The sequence below is a fragment of the Aplysia californica genome, unplaced genomic scaffold, assembly GCF_000002075.1.
Source record: "Aplysia californica isolate F4 #8 unplaced genomic scaffold, AplCal3.0 scaffold00990, whole genome shotgun sequence".
In the NCBI taxonomy this organism is placed as follows: Eukaryota; Metazoa; Mollusca; class Gastropoda; order Aplysiida; family Aplysiidae; genus Aplysia; species Aplysia californica.
The window spans coordinates 116798-132471 of NW_004798260.1; the positions used below are offsets into that span (position 1 = coordinate 116798).

At 43.0% G+C, this 15674-nt stretch overlaps 1 protein-coding gene across 1 annotated transcript in view; it reads left to right on the top strand.

Annotated features, from left to right (window-relative positions):
* LOC101859676 (TAR DNA-binding protein 43) overlaps positions 1-13390 on the top strand; it is a 13614-nt gene extending 224 nt beyond the window's left edge. The window contains exons 2-4 of the mRNA XM_005111042.3: positions 231-484; positions 2355-2514; positions 10335-13390. Of these exons, the coding sequence (XP_005111099.1) occupies positions 231-484; positions 2355-2514; positions 10335-10724 (804 nt within the window). The 3' untranslated portion in view covers positions 10725-13390. The remainder of the gene's footprint in view (positions 1-230; positions 485-2354; positions 2515-10334) is intronic.
* Positions 13391-15674: the final 2284 nt, after the last annotated feature.

The window sequence follows — 15674 nt, forward strand, 5'->3', positions numbered from 1 at the left end:
GGGGCTGTTTTGTATTGTTGATAAGTCCAACTTTGTTGTCAACTTATTTTCTTCTTTACGGCATTGGATTTGTTTCTATTTGCTTAAATGGAAAATTACAGATGTGTGCTTGTAGAGATGAGGTGGTCTACGAGAGAGAGAGCAGGTATTTAACAGGAAATAATTTTGATGTATGCCATAAGTCACGCAGTGTCCGGTCAAGATCATCCATCTTTTATCATCTGTTCTAGGAAGGAGCTCAGCAGATGATGAATCGCAAGGTGTTTGTGGGGAGGTGCACGGAGGACATGACGGCCGAAGACCTACGTCACTACTTCAGCAAATTCGGCGAGGTGGTGGACGTTTTCATCCCCAAGCCCTTCCGAGCTTTCGCTTTTGTCAGCTTTGCTGACCCGGAGACTGCTCAAACCTTGTGTGGGGAGGACCACATCATCAAGGGGGCTAGTGTCCACATCAGTGGCGCCGCTCCTAAGGCCAGCGAGAAGTAAGAACGTGTAGTCTGTCACTGCTTCCACTCTTTCTCTCTTTCTCTCTTTCTCTCTTTCTCTCTTTCTCTCTTTCTCTTTCTGTACGTCTGTTTTGCCCTTTCTTTCTTTGCAGTAAAAAACTGGTTTTGGATGCTTTTTCTGTTTCTCTCCCCCCTCTCCCCCCCGATATTTCTAGCTTTTTCTGCTGAAATTTTTGGTTATTCTGAGCATTTGTTTTCTGTTTAACCACATATTAGTTTTATCTATTAACAGTCTTGTATTTTGCAAATGCAACCTTGTAAATACTCGGTTATTCCTACAAAATGAGTGACATTTCGTATTGTTAATTTGTCAAAGTGCCGCTCTTTTCACAAACCAAAGGAACAAACTAATACTCTCGTGGTTTGGGTCATTCCTTTATGACGACTTCGATGTCAAATTAAGTTTCCACAAAGAGGTTATATTTAGTTCTAGAATTCGTGACAGTGTTGTCTTCCACGTAAAAGAACGGGGGCTGTGTGTGCCCACTCTAAGACGCTGAATCTCAAGGGCAGGACATGCGTAGTTCAACAGATGGGTGAGTACTTTTCGAGACTCACGTGGAGGCGTCTCGGCTGTCTTAAGGGGAAATCTACAAGCTTGCTCTGAAATATGGGGGCAGGGTGGTGTGTAATATACTAGAGCCATAGCTGCCAATTTTCCACTAGATAGCGGAAACTCGGCTTCCTCTGCTTCATCTAGCTTTTCGTGCCACTTTCCTCCGCTGGATCACTCTCGGTAGCAAATTGTGTTACTTTTTTTACAAGCGGAAAACACCGAACGTAAACGCGGCCTACGCCTGTCCCCTTGTAGCTCACTACTTGCGTTCTGTGCGTAATGCCTAGTGTTAAAGTTTCACGTTGTTTATTGTGGAGCGACGGGTCGATTGTCGATCGAGCCTATGGTGCTCAGAGTTGTCAGTGAAAACGGTGGAAATTCGAGAGAAATTGATGCTGAATGCAAAAATAATTGGAGCTAGATTGAGAAAGAAGCAGACGGTGTGTGACTGCAACAGTTCCTTCGAAAGTTGGACGAGCCAGTCGTTGCACTTTGCCTTTTGTGCGATAAAGAAATCACGTACTTCGTACAGTGGCAAAGGTCCAATACTGCTCTACATTGTTGCACAAGTCGAAAGTGAAAGAAATCTTTTTATGACACACTAGCCGGCCACTAACACTGGATTTTTAGTCACCGAACTGGATCAAATGCTTGTTAGTGTCTTGATTTGTTTTTTAAAAAAAATATGACACTTTCCCTTAAAAAAATATAGATGTTCCAAGATATTGCCTCTGAATCTCACTGGTTTTACTCCGGCCTTTGGAGAACGCGGGTACGCCTTCGTGTGAATTTCCTCTTTTTTAAAAATTCCTGAGTGGCAGCCTTGTAGAGCTTGTGAGGAATGGGGTGGGGGCCCAGGCTGCTCATGTAAATGGGGGCACGCTGGCCATGCGGATGAGGGTTAGAAGGCCCCCATTTCTGACATGTGTGACGTCCCTGCTGCGAGCTCTAGTGTTATATAACCTCTTTGTGTTTTCAGCAATTGATGAAAATGGGAGTTCTTTCATTGGATAAAGAACTGTCAAAATAGGTTCATTTGTTTTGATTTGATGACCAATTTAGTTTGTTTTAAGATTTTGTACCAAAAGAAGGCCCTGGCTTAGTGGGTTTACCACCCTTGGAGATAAAAGGGTTAAACAAAACCTTGATAGTGAAATGGCTTTGCCCCACAAAGTGGAGACCGGTGTTACTATGCTTTGTCCAGCTTGAAGGAAAACTCGGTGGTCGAAAATTAGAATATAGCTGGGAGCAAACAGAGACTTTGAATCATGTATGCGTATTCTCTTTCAGGTACGATCGTCGCATGGTCCCGAACCACGGTCACATGGCGTACCAGGGCTCGTGGGGGCCGGGCCGAGGCGGTAACCCCAACAGCAGCAGCAACATGAGCGTGGCCACCGGCATGGGCAACAACATGGGCATCGGTAACCTGGGCCTGGGAGCTTTGCAGGTAGGTGGACCGACTCCTTTGACTGCCGCTGGACCTCAGGTGCAAGGGGAAAGTGATAAAGGGCTTCCCATTTTTGTAGGGGGGGGGTAAAAAAACCCAAACAGACTGCTTTGCTGTTGTCTTCTCTTCCACTCTTTCCCAACTGGACTATTGGTTCAAAGGACAAATGATATGGGCCCACCTTTTTGTGGGAGATATAGCTGCTTCACTGTTATCTTCTTCTCACTCTTTCTCAACTGGACTTATTTTCCTCTATGCGACCAAGCCGTGGTGGCGTCCATTTTTCCCCTTCCTGTTTGTAGTATGAAAAATACTTACTTCTAATTTTTTTCAGAGAAACTAGAGTGATGTATGGTTTCTTTTTTTAAGCACAATGGGGCTATCCCGAAAAATGCTGTTTTGAGAAGATCGAAGGTAAAGTTTTTGCCCCTTGTTCAGTTTCTTTTACACATTACACCCTAACTCGCCCGGGACCGCCTGAGAATTCCTTTACGCGCTCCACCCTGACTCGCCCGGAACCGCCCGCGCTGACCTAGCGTCTTTAGAAACGAGGTCTCACCTTGACGAAACTCTGGGACCGAGATTTTGATTTGCATAGTTACAGCAAAAAGTTTCTTCTTTCGTTTGATACTGAAACGAAATTTTTCGGGCCAGCAGTTTAGACCTGCATGTTTGCCGACAATCGTCTGAAATCCGACAATCGCGACCCGACCCGCCAGCCAGCCGATGCTATCGCTAGGCCTACCTGTATCAGTCAATGTGGGTAGTGCGAGGCCTGGCCGACTGCCAGCGCCCCCTTTTTTTCCAGTCGGCTTTGTCGGCACTTTCGTTTTCGTGCCGACGTCGGCGTTTCCGACATAATTGTCGGAACCTGAGTAGAAATGCGAATACGAAAAAAAAAACGACGACCTAAATTATCTACTTTCAGTTTCGTGCTCAAGCCGCCATTTTGAATTTCGTTTGTTGACTAATTCAATTGTTCAGATCGTGTGGATTCATTCAAGTCCGACTCACTTGTTCTAATAGAATCTAGATCTAGATTTATATAGATCGTTATAGAACTCAATGGAGGATTCATATTCCAATTCTATTGTGTCAAACCCTATCATAGGTTGTGCTGTAATATTAATGTTGGTAAAAAAGCATTTGACCCGGTGCGTAAAAATGGAATTATTTATTTATTTAGAATCTAGACTCAGCTGAGTCCCTCTGTTCGGAATCGGATGCGGATTTCTAGTACAAGGCTTATTCCTATTCACTTGTTCTACAAGATCTAGATCTTGATTTATTTAGATTACTAGATCTATATAGAGGATTCAAATTCCAATTCTGTTTTGTTATTGTATCAAATCCGATTATAGCAATGTAGATGTAGGCCATATTATGCTCCTTGTTTGTTTTGGAGTCTGGTTTTTTAATTTTTTACATTTTTTCTTTTTGGACATGTGCTGGCCTTTTTACATGAGGCCCGTTGCAGGTTCTTTTTTGGGGTTGGCCTAGGGGTAGGATTAGGGTTAGGTCTCTTCTTTATTGTGTTTGTTGGGGTGGTTGCTCATTAAGTAGAGAAAGTTCTTCCTTATGACACCCACAAAAGCTCTTATGGGGGGGTTGCGTAAAATTTTCAATCTGGTTGAGGCTCACATGCAGGTCTATGTAGTTTTAGTATTAGAACTATTAGAGCCGATAGAAGTGCGATTGCTTTACCGACACTTCGTAAGGGTCTCGACTTGTTGACAAGCCACACAATTGAGTTCGAAAAAGGAAATAACGATGGAATTGAGCAAAAACAAGCATGTGACAAATCAGATGACTCGGATTTTGACGAAAACGTTGTAGCAAGAGTTTGGGGCGATTCAGATTGATCAGACGTAGAAAATCTAGAATTTAGATCTGGGACCCGACCGCGAGGCTGAGAGTGAGAGTGACGGGTCGGACACCCCGATTGAACCAAAGTTAGAACATTTCCAACAGTTTGCGCATACATAAAGTTTTATTTTTCTGAAACTACATTCATATTCGTTTTAACTTTGATTTTTTCAGGATTTTTGGAATTTGTTCAGTATTTTTAAAATGTGTTTTTTAAAGGCTAGTATTCACGGGAGGTGGGTTCCTTCCCCTTGCTTAGGATCTAACAATGGACTTCCCGGCCAGACCCTTAGGGTGTAATGTGCTGAAATACAAGGAGAGTTTTGTCAAGAACCAAACAAATGTACACACCAATGAAACCAAACTTCTCCTATAGGTAGGGCAGTGCCTACTTTTGGTTTAGGTCAAGATTTCTGGAAACCCCCGAAATCTGGGTTAGCCCACTTGTCCTTAAAAGCGACCATATATATCATAATGTGGGGAAATTTAATTTCTTATCAGAAAGTTTAACCCTATAGTGGGCAGATAACTGATAAGCCATGTCTACTGCACTGTTCCACTTCCTGCCCAGCTGACCTTGCCTTGTGTGTTTACATTATTTTGGCTTCTGGCAGCTTTGTCTAGGGTGGTTCAGGAAAAAATGTATTTAAAATGTACTATACAATCTACAACTTTCAAATTTCTCATGACAACAGAGAAATGAATGCTCTATGACATTCTGTCATTTAAAAAGTGTTATTTTTGTGTGCATTAGATTTATAGCACATTGATTCACACCTATAAGTGCAAATATGTTGTTATGTCACAATGTGGATATATATGACAAGCATTTGTACCTCTAAACCACAGTTTTTAAGAGGCAGGACCACATAATTTATAGTTCATCACCACCTGGGTGCTAAGTCATTGAATGGCTTTGAAAAATCCCCACCCATACCAAATAAAGAGCCAGATATACCCACGGCAGTGTCATCTTCACCGAGCAATAGTAATAATAGACTAGTTCATATTACATGATACCAGCTGGCCTTATGGCATACCCAATCAAAGAACAACAATTACAATAACGTATAAAGTCAGAGAAAGAAAAACTAAGGATTGAAATAAAGGAAAAGTTTAATAATGTAAAAACCAACTTACAGTACAGTTCTTGCGAAGTCCACATATATAAGAATTTCACAACACTATAAACTTTTTGCACACAACACCAATTCACATACTACTAATACTACACACATTGAAAAAAAAAATCAAAGTAAACTGTATAAAAATACAGGTAAGATAAAAAAAATGTCACTCTCTCAGTGTTCTCGTGGAAGCCCTGTGGATGGCAAGGCCAAGTTCATGGTACCTTCCAAAACATATGAGTTTACAGAGGGCAACTTCGCAAAATTTGCACTTGTAGCTCGTTTCTACTGGACGGCCTTTTGGAGTTTTCCTCGCTTCTAAACTACACAAAACACAGTTTAGGCCGCCCAGCAATACGAGTGAAGTGATGCCGTTGGAAACTCTCCGGGGCCACAGTCCCCTGGATAGTTGCAGGCCGTCCGGGGAGTTTCCTCGAGCTAAAACCATTCACCAGAGCCTCGGCAACATCTACACGGAAGCTCAAGTGATCGTACCCCTTTGCTGCGACGTAGTCACGAGGAGTCTGGCTCCAACACACATACGCATTATAGATGGAGGCGTTGATGAGGTGCCAAACGATGTACCTCCACCATTTTTTGCCAGGTCTCCCAACGGGGTAGTACGAGAGTTGTTGGTCGAACTTGTCGACCCCACCCATGTACTTGTTGTAGTCGATAAGTGAGTGGGGCCGACCATCTGCTGCAACACCAGCAATCTGATTTGAAGATAATACACAAATTGTTCTCTTGTCATGATATAACGTGGCAACAAGATTGCCCTTTTGAAGTTGCCTCACATCTCCCCTAGTTTTTAGTTTTGTCTTCATCAGTGGAGGGAGCCCTTTCCTGTTTGTCATGATGGTGCCACACATATATGTATTGTTTGCACACAAATGCACAGCGATGTCCACAGAATTAAAAAACCTATCTATGTACACATGATGGCCTTTGTCGTAATACGACGTACACAGGCCATCCACCACTTCAAAGCCGAGAGGTTTCCGAGGATCCCTTCGGCTGCTTTTCCCTGTATAAATATCATACCCAAGACAGTATCCAGTTTTAGAGTCGCACACAGTCCAAATTTTAACCCCCCATTTAGTAGGCTTGGCAGGCATGTACTGCTTGAAGGACAACCTACCCTTGAACCCTACCATGCACTCGTCCACACTCAACTCCCGGCCAGCCTGAAAACAGGCTGTGAATGTTTCCTTTGTAGCGTTAATCACATTTCTCACTTTGAAGAGGGGATCGAAACCCTCCTCTCCACGCTGCGGCTGGTGCTGGTTGTCCCTGCAGTGAAAATACCTGCTGAGATCCTTGAAGCGCTTGATCGGCATGATGGAGGAAACCCAAGGATCGTTGAAGCGACGGTCCTGGCTCCAGTAACACCAGAGCCGAGGCAGCTGCCGAACGCCAAACATAATCTGGATGCCCAGGAAGGCTCTCATCTCCGCTGTTGTAGTTGCTGTCCAACTGCTGGCGTTCTCCGGTCCCAAACACTGCTGGGCGTACCGGTTCGTTTCTGCCACCAGGATGTTTACCAATGTCAGCGGAAACAGGAGGAGGAAGAAGTCCAGGGGGCAGGCGTTTCGGGCAAGGTCGTGCCGAGGCCCAGACTAAGGCTGAAAGTCCAGCATCGTAATGTCGGACACCTCTTCCCTCCATGCCGCACCTTGATTATTTCCTTCAGTGGTAGCGGCAGCAGCACCACCATCACCAGCCTCAGGCTGCAGAAAAATAAAAGAGTAAACAGAAGATAAGACACAAGTAAAATAATTTTGTAATTGTCAGAGTGAAAGTATAGCAGTTGGCACAAAGAAAACAGCAAAAGTGAAAGAATGTTCAAAGAAGGTTGACCATGAACATGATTGACTAACTAAATCTAGATTCTAGATCTAGAAAAGAATCTAGTTCAAAGTGTGTAGTACTAGATCTAGATCCAGGTGTAAGTTCTCATACAAAACAAAAGATACACCATGTACAATAGAATTGTAATAATTTAGTCAGTCTGAAAGTAGAGCAGTCGCACGAATAAAAGCAAGTGAAAAAACAAAGAATGTTCGCCACGGAAAAGACTAGATCTAGATCTAGATTTAGTTCAAAGTGTAGTACTAGATATCTAGAATCTAGATCCAAGTACAAGTATAATGTTCGCAACGAAAAAACTAAAGGTATAGATCTATAAATATAACCAATGTACAATGGAATTGTAATTGTCATTCTGAAGGTAGAGCACTTGGCACAAAGTAAACAGTAGGCTTAGAATTCTAGTGAAAGAACAAAGAGCAAGAAAGTTGACCATGGAAGGCGGCTAGATTTAGGTCTTGAAAAAAATTCTAGACCCAGGTAATCTAGATATAAATAATATAATCTATGAACTATTAGAAACAGCACATTCTCAACATGAGAACTAGATTCTAGATCTAGATCTAAATGAAATTCAAGTGTAGCATTTCTAGGAATAGATGAAGCATCATGCTCCATAGCGAGCTGTTAGTTGACCTCTGTGTGTGCCTATCTCCAGTCCACCTCTCCCAGCACACAACAACAAAAAACTAACTTTTCACTTACCTCCTCATCAAATACAGCATCCTCCGTGTCTATAACATCAATGTCAGACTCAGCATCAAGCTCTGTGTCACTTCTTCTGTCTTCCTCCATCGTGTGGTGTTTTCAAAAAGCAGTAGATAGGTAGAGAACGTCGGTCGGAGCAGCTGATAGTCAGAGTCACGAAACAGCGAGTGTTTTGAAAGACGCGCAAACCGTTCAACCCCAGCTGTTTAGCGGTTTATTTGGACCGGAGGTATCCCATAATATCCTAGATGACATCATGACTATTTAAAGACACGGGAAGTCATTCTTTGTGGTTAGAAGTTAAATTGAATGTACGGGGGTGTGTCGTCCCGGTTTCTCCCGGGTCGGCCGTGCAGCGCGGGGTCAGATCTCGCCCGGTTTCTCCCGGGTTAAACGCGTAGCGGTTCTATTTTTAGTCCCGGTTTCTCCCGGGTTACACGCTAGAGGGTTAAAGAAAAAATTGTAAAAATTAGTCTGGGTTTGAAATGGTGGTGTGGTACCTGTCTAAAGACTCTGGAGTGGAAGGGATGAAGTATTTTGTAGCTTCCAAATGGTCGCTTTAGGGCTAACCCAGATTTCAGGGATTTCCAGAAATCTTGATCTACTCTAAAAGTGGGCATTGCCCTACCTATAGGAGAAATTTGGTTTAATTGGTGTGTATATTTGTTTGGTTAATAGTGTTTACTATAGTTACAGGTCACTTTTTCTGTCTTATGAAGGAGTACGTCCTTATCTCTCCTTTTTTGGGGTTTGTTACTCCTTTGTAACACTTCTAATCTTTGGTGGGTATTTGGCGGGTGCTCTGGTGTGGTTTGCTCCTTCCTTCCTATTCTACATCTATCTTCCTTATCTGCCCTCCTTCTTTTTTCGTGCTTGTTACTCTTGTAACACCTCTAATCTTTGGCACTTACATGACCTATTGTGTTGCCAGTGCAGTAAAACTTTTACTAAAACTAAGTATAATCTTCAGCATTTATGTGACCTAATTGTGTTGCAAATGCTATCAAACAAAACTAACTGACCATCTTTATCTTCTAGAGTTGATGCGTTTTTCTTAACTCAAACATACAGTAGAACTCGAGAAAGACTGTGTCCCTTACTTTCTCGTGAGAAGAATCTCATAAACTTGGGCACTTAACTCTTTTTATCCCGGCTACGAGTATACTCGTAACGAGGACCAGTCCGGGCTACGAGTATACTCGGAACAGCGATACGGTCTCGTCAAAGAAGCTAGTTCTGCTTGTTATTACCAAAATACGCAAATACGGCGATGCTAGCTCTGTCTGAATATTTTAATTTTCCAATTTTCTTTGTTTTTGATGGGTGTAGAAGCTTGAAAGATGTCTCGAAAACGCACATTCACGACCGACGAAGTACTTTTTGAAGTTGCGCTGGGTTGTGAGGGGGAATGATACTAATTTGATGATAGTGACTCTGAAATAAGTGCCGTAAATTCCGTTGTGGATGATAAAAAACATGACTTAGACTCATTTAGATAGCGATTCAGATCATGGTGAAGGGGTCAGTACTGGAATTCGTGCTCGATGGGTAGGGCTAGATCTAGATATGTATAAAATCCAGTGGGATGTCGTGGGCGCCGCAATCAGGGTCAAGTTCGAGGGTGGAATACACCTCAAAGTCTACATTGTGCTATTGGTGTATTTCCTAACCACATACATTAAAAAAAAAACTACATTCAATTTCTAACATAACTGCCAAATTTCCTTTAAAACCGTAGAGTAAAAGTAAGAAATATAGCACTTTGAACTATACGCACTGACTTCCGACTCATACGGCGCGGCAGCCCCAGGATGGGTACAGAGTCCGTGGGGGTACGGCTAGGATAAAAAGAGTTAAGTGACTCAATGGTGGTAGTGTAAATGAACCTTTGCCTTTGTGGGTGTCCTCTGCACTGTCTCTGCTGTGTGCACACATGATGAGAGCTTTGAGTGGTGCTACCACCCCCACACCCCACTATCGTGTGTGTTTTCTATGTGCTCCCCCTACCTCCCATGTGTGTTCTATTGCTGCCCCCAGCTCTTTCCATCTTCACACCATGTGTGTTCTGTGTAGCGCCACCCCCCCCACACTATCTCTTCCCCCACCCCCTTTCAATCAATGTATGTATTGTGCGTTGGCAGCATGTCAGAGCTCTCATGATATGTGTTTTCCCCTTCCTTGTTTTCTCCGTACGACTATGAAGCAGCCGCTCCTGTTTTCAGCCTGTTGTCTGGTCTTCTTACTTTCCAGCTCAACCATGCCATGCTGGCAGCGGCCCAGGCAGTCCTGAGCAGCCAGACGGGCTGGGGTCCGCTTGGCCTCACCCATCAAAGTGCTGGGGCCACCACCAATGGGGACCCTCTGGCGGCGGTCACTACCACTGCTGCTCCACATAGCATGTCGGCCAGCGGGGGCGGCTCCTCCTATGCTCCGGCCGCCCCCATGGGCGGGACGGGCACGGCGGCCAGCAACGGCAGCGTGGTGACCCCCGGGGCAGGGGCCACGGCCAACAACAGCTTCCTGGGCTGGGGTAGCCAGACGACGGAGATGCACCCGGCCCCCGTGCCCCAGCACACGGTGGCCACCAGTCAGATCCCCAACTGGAGCTCGGTGCCTAAGGCCACCTCGGGATGGAACTGATTGGATTGGATGGGTGGGTTGGTTGGTTGGCTGTGGCTGGCTGTTTTGGTGTCGCTGATGTTGCTGTCGCGTCACTGCTGCGTTGTGTGTGGTGTGTGTCGTGTGTGCGTGTGGTGAGGAGGAAGAGGAAGAGGGTGGATGGAGCTAACCTAGAAGCGCAGCCCCTCCCCTCCCCCCCTCTGACTCGATGATATGATTGATGATTTGATGGCTGATGGTGATGATGATGATGATAACGGTTACGGCTGTTGTGGATGATGATGATGATGATAATGATGAGATGACAATGAGGATGTGGTGATGATGAATTTTGTTTAATGTTGTTTTGTCTGTTTTTTTTTTTTTAAAAAGAATTTGTCTTGATAATTAGTGTGCGTTTGTTTAATGAGTTTGTTTGCTTTTTGCGGGGAAAATTTGAGTGGCTGTTTAAACAGGGGTTGGGTTTTTTACCGTCCCCAACTCCCTTTGTTTCCTTCTAGTTTGTTTCTGCTTTTCTCTGGTTTTTTAAAAATATTTTTTTTAAAAAATTTATTTATACTACTATTTTTAAAGCTAAGATTTGATTGCATGATGCTGTTTTATTTTCTCCTTCCTTTTTGTGTCAGAACTCTCTTGATATATATATATATATATGTATCTGCGTTATAGCTAAAGATTGAATACTACTCCTTTACTTCGCATGAAAAACAACCTCATTCTGAATTGGTTGGGGGAATGTAGTGATCTTCTCTAAAGTAAAGTATAGCTGAAGCTCGTGCTTTTGCCTTTTTAAATCTTTAGTGTATTTTCTTACGCTATTTTTATTTAACCTTTTACTTGGTTGAAAGTAGTAGATTTACGGCTCAATAGATGGGACTGGAAAGAAAGTCATTTGTACGATTGGAAAAAAACCAAAACATTTTTTGTGTGCAGAGATAAAATATATCTGATGAAAAGTGTGGAAGGATTCAGGTAAATGTTTTTTTTTTTTGTTGGAAGAGTATGTGGCAACAGGGCGTACGTATACTGAGGACTAACTTATGAGGCAAACACTTGAATATTCAGTATCGATATATGCATCCGTGAAATTTCCATTGATTTGATTCAATCTTTCAAAATGGCAAAAGACATATAAAAAGAAAGCAGTGCAGCTTACTCGGAGAAGAATGAGAGATCAGATTGAAAGTTGGAAGTAAGTCGTTGGGTTTTGCAAGAGTTTGTGGTACCAAGGGTTTTTTCCCATACTTGTTGAGCGTGTTAGGTACCCTGTGGTGATTACATCTCCCCTCCTCGGATGATCAAGTTGATGGAGGGCTGGCTATGTTTTTACCAATGTTCCCCCCCCTCTCCTCATAGACTCGGTGCTGTAAATCCCCCCCCCCCCCCCTCCTCAAGTTCATTGATTGACAGACTGCTTGCAGCATTTTTATTTACTCGTTGAAACTACTGATGATAATAATGAGATGCGTGCATGAGTTTTGTCCTCTTAACTCTAAAAAGAATCTGGATGACGTGGCGGTTGACCACAGGTTTTTTTTTTTGAGTGATGTTTTTACCTTGAGTAGTTTTGCTCAGCTCGTTGATACATGAGAGGGGATGAAGAGGACGACGAAAAAAAGTTGACAAATAGAGTGAGAGAAGTTCTGATGATGATGATGATAATGGTGATGATGTTGTTCTCTGGAGAGTGTGTTATAATGAGGGAAGATAGTGTCTGGGTCTTGTGCATGCTTTATACTTAAAGACGACTATGATGATGATGACGACGATATAACTCACTGCCTCACACTAGATATATGGGAAACCTCGAGATAATTTGCCTGTCGCTGCAAGGAAGTGTGTAAGCGGGCCTTGGAAGAACAGAGTACCGTTTTATATCGGGGACAACCAGTGACTCTTGTATTTCATGGTGTAAATTCAGCATTTACCTCATAGTTTTTTGTTTTTTTTAACAAAAATTTATCGTTTTGTGGAATGTTATGAGGATGAAGTTATATCTGGATGTACCTGCAGTCAGTTAGATTTTATTTTTGCCCTCCCCCTTCCATAGATTTTTTTCTTCTTCTCTTTAAAAAAAAAAAAAGTAAAAGATAGGTTGTCCATATTCATCTTTTTTTTTTTTTTCGTCTTGAAAATTGATTTTCCATGTAACATTTCTCTCCTCACTTTTGTACAGAAACTGTGCCTTGTTCTATCTCCTGAGATGGGAAAAGTGCACTGGTCTATCAGTTTGGCATCCCAGATTTTGAATGTAGCTAGTATTTTTTTAGTTACCTCCTTTTCTTTATTGTTGAATATATTTTGCTACAAATTTGAATTTTAAAACGTTTGGGTTTTTTGTTTGTTCGGTGATGTATTTAAAAACACTGTTTTTTGTCTTGATTTTTCTTTTGTTTTTGTTCTTTGACTCTGCTATTGCAATATGAATCTTGAATGTATTGCTCTTGTTTTAATGTGAAGTTCCCATGTGTATTGGTGTATTCTGATTCTATGGTATCAGTGATGTTTGTGTGGAAAATAATGAACATTATGATATAGTCTATACCAAGGAAGCGATAAAACTGTGTGTATATATAGTGATGTCAGTGTAGGTCTCTCAGTGTCTCTCTGTCCTGTCTGCGAGTCTATTCCTGGTTGGTTTCTTCTTTGAAATTAAAAAAAAGAATAAAAAAAAAAAAGAAATATTTCAACAACTGATTGAGACTTTGCGATAAGTACAAGTGATGGAGATGTTTGTGGATTGTGTCGCCTGAAAGGGGAGAGACACTGGAATGTGTGTGCTGGATGACTTGGATAGACACAGCTCTTTGTACAAAGGAGGAGGTGTACTCTAAAAGTGAAAAAAGACTTGGGGGGGGGGGGGGGAGAAGATGACCTGTTTTTGCAGAAAGATCTAGCTTGAATGAAGAGATCCTACTGTTTTGGGGTTTGGTTTAGAATGCGGTTTTGACTCGGCAGTATTCGGAACAATGTTTGAAGGGGAAAAGATCGTTTGAGGCGATGTCAGCTTTGGAATGAAATGAGATGTTGCCGCGGCAACGTTGTCTAGTGGTGAAGCGTCAGCATGGTGGAAATGAAGAGAGAGTCTAGAGAGAGACTAGAGAGAGTCTGTTCCAAATTTCTTCAGCCTTGAGACTAGGAGACTAGTTCTCTGTGAGGTCGGAGTGGAGTTGGGAAATTGCCCACATTGGGTTTAGTATTGTGTGCGAGCTCGTCTGGCTATCCTTGACCTATGACCCCATGCCCCCCCCCGCCGCCGTGTGATGATCCAGAGAGTGGAGAGTATTGCTAGTAGTGGTGACCGTGTAGTGGTGAACTCTGTGCTAGTGGTGACCGTGTAGTGGTGGACTCTGTGCTAGTGGTGACCGTGTAGTGGTGAACTCTGTGCTAGTGGAAGGGAACAGACTGACACCGTGGGGGGGTGGGAGGAGTGTGTTTGACTGCACCAAACGACCCGTGTATGATCAAATGTGCCGCAGCATGACAGCAATTTGACGAGTGGCGTGCCGTGCTTTGTCTGAATAGCACAACGACTGTCAAATGAAACATCCGCCCGAGCCTGAGAAGTGGGTGAACCCAATGTCAAGCCGTGCGGATTTTGTTCCAAAGTTGTCGCCGCTTGAATTTGGCCAGTGGGAAACATGATAGTTGTGAGAAAAATGGGTGCTTTGATCAGCATTTGGAAACATCTGAGTGTGGCAAGAGCCTGCCTGATTTTGTCGTGTTGCTACATATCATCAATGATGCTCTCTCTCGTGTATTGGGGGAGGGGGGGGGGTTATCTACTCTCCATCTGTACATTTTGCTCACCCACATTGTGCCGGGAGATTCTGCTTGCTTGGTCTCCTCATACTAGAGGGTAGAGAGAATTAGAGAGAGAGAAAGAAAGAAAGGCCTTGTTCCTGGAATAAGACTGGGAATAGCTGTGGGAGGAGTCGAGTCCGTCTGTAGGTGTCAAGTCTGGTGAGAGTGACAGAAAAGGGGAGGAGCCAGAGGTGTGTTTGGGAGTAGACAACGTCCGTGAGGATTCTATCATTTTGGGCTGGTGAACATCATACATAAGGAGTTAGTGCAAACTGATCTTTGCAATTTATATATATACATATATATATATATTCGTATATATACATTTTATTTTTTTGTCTTTTTGCGCTGTGTAATTATCGATTTCTGAGAGAGTTGTTTTTGAAAGAGTTCCTGCATTACATCTGTATTATATTCATAGCACAGTGGAAAATATGTGAAGGGCATGGTGTGGCTTGCAAGCTTTTTGTATTCTGACAAATTGAAAAAGTATTTTTTGTTTGTTTGAGTCAGTTGTGACTGTTGGTTTACATGGTGTAGTTTTTAACCTTTTTTTCCTTTTTTTTGTTTTTTGGTTTGTTTATGAATTCATATTTGTGCTGTTTGAGTTTGATTAATTCCTGGCGGTTGGTGGGAGCTGAGTGGGCCGAAAGTGTTCTGTGTCCGGGAAATACATGCTGTGAGTATATTATAAGCTGATGCATGTGGGCTCTCAGACTGTGAGGTCTCCTAACATTGATTGAGACTCCAGTGGACTGGCTGTTTAGTATATATTGGGCTACTACAGTACTCTCTTCCCCTTATGCAGTTGCGAGCGCCGTAAAACCCTCTACTATTATAAAAAACAACACCCCCTCCCCCCACACACATTTTTTTTCCAAGCTTTGGACAAATGATCTATTTGTGAAGTCAGTTGTGGCAGTCCTTGACTGCTACTAGGATGTGGGATTTTTAAAAAGTGTCGTGGTTGAAAAAAATATGGTGGGGTTTTCAGAATAATGGGAGGTTGTTGAGAGACATCGCCTGTGAAGTGGGGTTTTCAGAATAATGGGAGGTTGTTGAGAGACATCCCCTGTGAAGTGGGGTTTTCAGAATAATGGGAGGTTGTTGAGAGACATCCCCTGTGAAGTGGGGTTTTCAGAATAATGGGAGGTTGTTGAGAGACAT